The 4,547-nt window shown below is 28.0% G+C and overlaps 1 protein-coding gene across 1 annotated transcript; it reads right to left on the reverse strand.

Annotated features, from left to right (window-relative positions):
• Positions 1-1,168: 1,168 nt before the first annotated feature.
• LOC123300080 (zinc finger protein OZF-like) lies at positions 1,169-3,048 on the reverse strand. Its single transcript, XM_044882555.1, has one exon. It carries the CDS (start codon positions 2,993-2,995, stop codon positions 1,367-1,369), a length of 1,629 nt encoding a protein of 542 aa, XP_044738490.1. The 5' UTR covers positions 2,996-3,048; the 3' UTR covers positions 1,169-1,366.
• Between the last annotated feature and the right edge of the window lie 1,499 nt (positions 3,049-4,547).

The raw sequence follows: 4,547 nt of genomic DNA on the forward strand, positions 1-4,547 counted from the left end.
ATAAATTGTTTTCTTTTAAATTGCAATATTTAAAAAAATATATATCCGAAACTGCTACAACTTTTTGAGCATGTTGCCAGTACCCAAATAAAGAAAATTGAAAAGCGGTAAGCAATAATTTTAGTTCCCGAGGTAAATTCATCGGCCTTTGTACTGAATATAACAAAAAGAAAAACTTTATTTTCATCATAACTCCGTCAATTTTCATGCAAATGACTTGAAAATTTTTCCATTTTCATGGATTTTTATAGTACTTTAAAAAGTGTAACATGTACTTTCTTCAAAAAACTTCAAATTTTTCAGTTATTAAAGTTAAATACTCCAAATTTCAATTACCCATAACTCGGAAAGTATTGACTTTTCGAAATATACTTAAATGACTTAGAATTCATCCTTCTACCGATTCCCGTTGCCATTTTTAACATAAACTTTTCCACCCCACAGAACGGGTGGTCCCCAACCCCTGGACATAATCGCACAAATTTTTTTTAACTTCTTTCAGTAAGCTTTAAACAATGCATTCGAACAGTTTTTATAAAGATTCATTGACTATCCTTTCATTCCGAGCTTTTTACATATTTATACCTAACGAATCTATATTAATAAAAAAAATAGGGAATTGAAAATTTGTATGTAAGTTCAAAAAAAGTATTATCTAAAATGTTTTGCTCTTTCAATCAAATGAAAAAAGACCGATCTTGTAAATCATTAGAGATAGAACATATTTAAAAAAAATAAACAAAAGTTGTAAAATAAACAAATATTTTTCGTAAACATCACCGTTTATCCATGAGTGCATCTCGAAAATATGTTATTAAACTTTCAAAAATTTCGAAAAAATCGAAAGTATTTTTTAGATAGATTCTCCCTATCTTTTATAGTTTTTGAAAAAATAAGACACCAAAATTTTGTCCTAATTTGCGCCTTCTTGATTTCTTATTTAAACAGAGATGTTTACGAAAAAATATTTGAAAGAAATGTTGCTAATTTTATATGGAAGGAATAATTTTCATTAAACTTTCATTCTATCTCTAACGTTTTACAAGATGGATACTTTTTCATTTGATTGAATGAGCTAAAAACATTTAAATTGGCATATCTAAGTCAATTTTAAAGCTAGAAAGTCGAAAAAAAAAATTGCACTGTTAAATCAGCTAGAACTTTTGTTTTTTATTTGATGCCTAGTTTTTTTGTAATTTGTAAAAAACTGAGGGGGTTAGCACCCTCGTGAGTGGCCGATTTTCAAGAACGAAGTTTTTAAAACCCAATAAACAACTGTAGAAAGTTTTAAATAGGCAACACTATTTTCTTTTTAGATATTGGTTGAATTTGATGAATTTAAATGATAAATTATAAATTAGCAACACTATAAATGATGAACGCAAGACGTTTCATATTTTACAATCACTTTTTCAAGCTCATTATTATTTGAACTAATTGATTGATGATGTATTATCGATGGATAATTATTGGATGTAGCGATACTGGGTCCATCTTCATGAATTTTTTCATGTCTGGATAAATCATATTTGCGTGCAAATAATTTCGCACAATATTTACATTTGAATGGTTTTTTCCCACTGTGTGTAATCTCATGTCGATTTAAACTCTTTTGATAAATAAACGTCTTATCACATTGACCGCATTTATAAGGTTTTTCACCCGTATGACTTTTCTCATGTTCATACATGATGTTACGTTGTGTAAAAGTTTTATCACATCCACTACATTTATACGGTTTTTCACCCGTATGACATGTTTCATGAATACGTAATGTTGTTTTCCGTGAAAAAGTTTTACTACATATTTCACATTGAAACGGTCTTTCACCACTATGTAACTTTTCATGTGACACTAAATTACTATGTTTACGAAATGATCGTGCACAGATCATACATGTAAATGGTTTTTCCGTCGATGTATGAGTTTTCATATGATCCATCATGGTTGATTTGTAAGTGAAAGTACGTTCACAAAAATCACATTTATATGGTCGCTCTTGTGTGTGAATACGTTTATGTATATTTAAATTGCGTAAACTAACAAATTTATTACCACAGATTTGACAAATAAATGGTTTTTCACCAGAATGTGATCGTAAATGACTATTTAAACACGATCGACGTAAAAATGTTTTACCACACAAATTACACTGAAATGGTTTTTCACCAGAATGAATTTTTTCATGCACTATTAAATGATATTTATGTTTTAAAGCTTTTCCACATATTTGACATGTGAAAAAATTTCCAGTGTGTACACGTTGATGTTTTTTTAAGGCCGCTTTTGTTGGATACGTTTTATTACATGTTGAACATGGAAATGATAATTTTGTAATATCTTCTTCTGTTGTACATTTTGGACATTCTTGCGAACTATCGTCCTTTATATCATTAACAAATATTTCATGACAATTTGTACATTGATGTTTGATTGCAGAATTGTCTTTGGAATGTATACGTTGATGTTTTGTTAAGGCCCACTTCTCTGTAAAATTTTGATTACATATTGAACACGTAAGTATTAATTCGATATTTTCATCTGTACATTTTTTACATTTGTGTGAAACATCATTTTTAATAAATATTTCATGACAGTTTGAACATTGATGTTGAAATGTCTCTTTTTCATTACAAACATGTGTACGTTTATGTTTGGTTAAGGCTCTTTTTGTAGAAAATTTTTCGTTACATATCGAACATTTAGTGTTTGTTGTAATATCTGACGTTGAAGAATCTTTTGCAGTACATATTGGACATATTTGTGGTATATCATCGTTTATATTATTAAAAAATATTTCTTGACAAATTGTACATTGGTGTTCGATTGAATTATTTTTATCATCCTTGTCATCGACTACAGACCATTCACTATTAATTGGTTCCTCTTTAATGATTACTTCTGCATGGAATACATCTTCTAATTCATCACTTTCTTCATTTTTTACTTTAAAATATATCACTTCACCATTTTGTGTTTCATTTTCATGTGCCATACTCAAATTTATTTTAATTTAGACACAAATTTTTTTTAGAGATAACATGTATCTGTGATGTTAACTTATTTATTAATAGTGTATTTTTATTATGTATAATACTATCTCTTTTCTTTACGATACCAAAGAGTACAAATACATAAAGAACAACAATTCTATACGAACTACTATTACAATATCTTTGATACGAACCTTAGATCATATATTTTAAATAGATGAGCCCAGCGTATACCAGTACGAAGTATGTATATTTTGGCTTCACAGAGTAGATTACCAAAGACAAAAATACAATATTCAAACAGCTGACGGAGAAACACGTAATACCGAAGGGTGGTATTCAATGCGCAAGATCGTATGACCGGAATCAGCTGCATCAATGATCTGTTTATATTTCACATTCACAAATTATTAAATTAATTTTGTTTTAACGTTCAAACGAGTAATATTGTTAGATAATTTTGTGTTAATTCTATGAAAAAAATTTTTTTTAATGGTAAAATGGTAATTTGTAAAAAAAATATACTGTTTTAATTTTTTTTCAAAGTGGTATAATCTTATTTTAATTACGCGCCAGGATATTATTTTGAATATTAAAACATGCGTATTATGACCATGCTTCGGCATTTATTATCCTTGTCAATCTACTTTGAGACTTGTAGGGCGATTCACAAACATTCATATCTATCGTTTTCGTGGTAATTATCACAAAAAGCGGTACTTATCGTCAAATGCGATTCACAAACATTTTTTACCGACGGTGGCGGTGTGATACTTATCGTCTCTAGGCGTTAACTTAACAACAAATTTTATTCTCGTGGTAAGTATGTAACGTCTCTGACGCTTGCGCAATGACAAGATTTTAAGTAAACAAATCAAACAAATGTCAAATATGAATACAAAATAAATGTCATAACCATACTAATTGATTTTATTTATTTATTTATTTTTTTCTATTAAAATTGCAAAGTGTATAATAAAATTTCTCAAATTTAAATATTTAATTTAATTAATATTAAAAAGATACTTTAATTAATTAGTTTAGCATAAGGTCTTTATTTATTTCTGTGCTGTGTGGTGTTCTTATTTGATAGTTAGATTTTAGGTAAGTAATTTTCTTTCGTTATATTCTATTCGTATTCTTAAAATGATATTGTTATTTCAGTAACAATGTATATTGTTATCTCAGAATTAACAAAAAAATTTCTTAAAGTTATTTCAAGCATTGTTTATAAAAAATGTTACTGATATTTGCAAGATGGTTTTTGCAGATGATATTTGCAGACTAATTGTTTTATTTAAAAAAGTTTTGATATTTAAAGTTTCTTTGATATAAATTTTTTGATCTTTATAGCAATGGCTTACACAGAAGCTGCAGCGGACCTCCTCGATTTCCATAATAAGAGTCAGGGTACATTTTAATTGATAATGACGAAGATGATGGTATAATATAACAACCCTCATGATGTGGCAGTGTCAGTTCAAAATCGTTTGATTATGGGAGAGATGTAGGATGCATTATATTTATAATATTTTTTAATACATATAATAAATA

The sequence above is a fragment of the Chrysoperla carnea genome, chromosome 5, assembly GCF_905475395.1.
Source record: "Chrysoperla carnea chromosome 5, inChrCarn1.1, whole genome shotgun sequence".
In the NCBI taxonomy this organism is placed as follows: Eukaryota; Metazoa; Arthropoda; class Insecta; order Neuroptera; family Chrysopidae; genus Chrysoperla; species Chrysoperla carnea.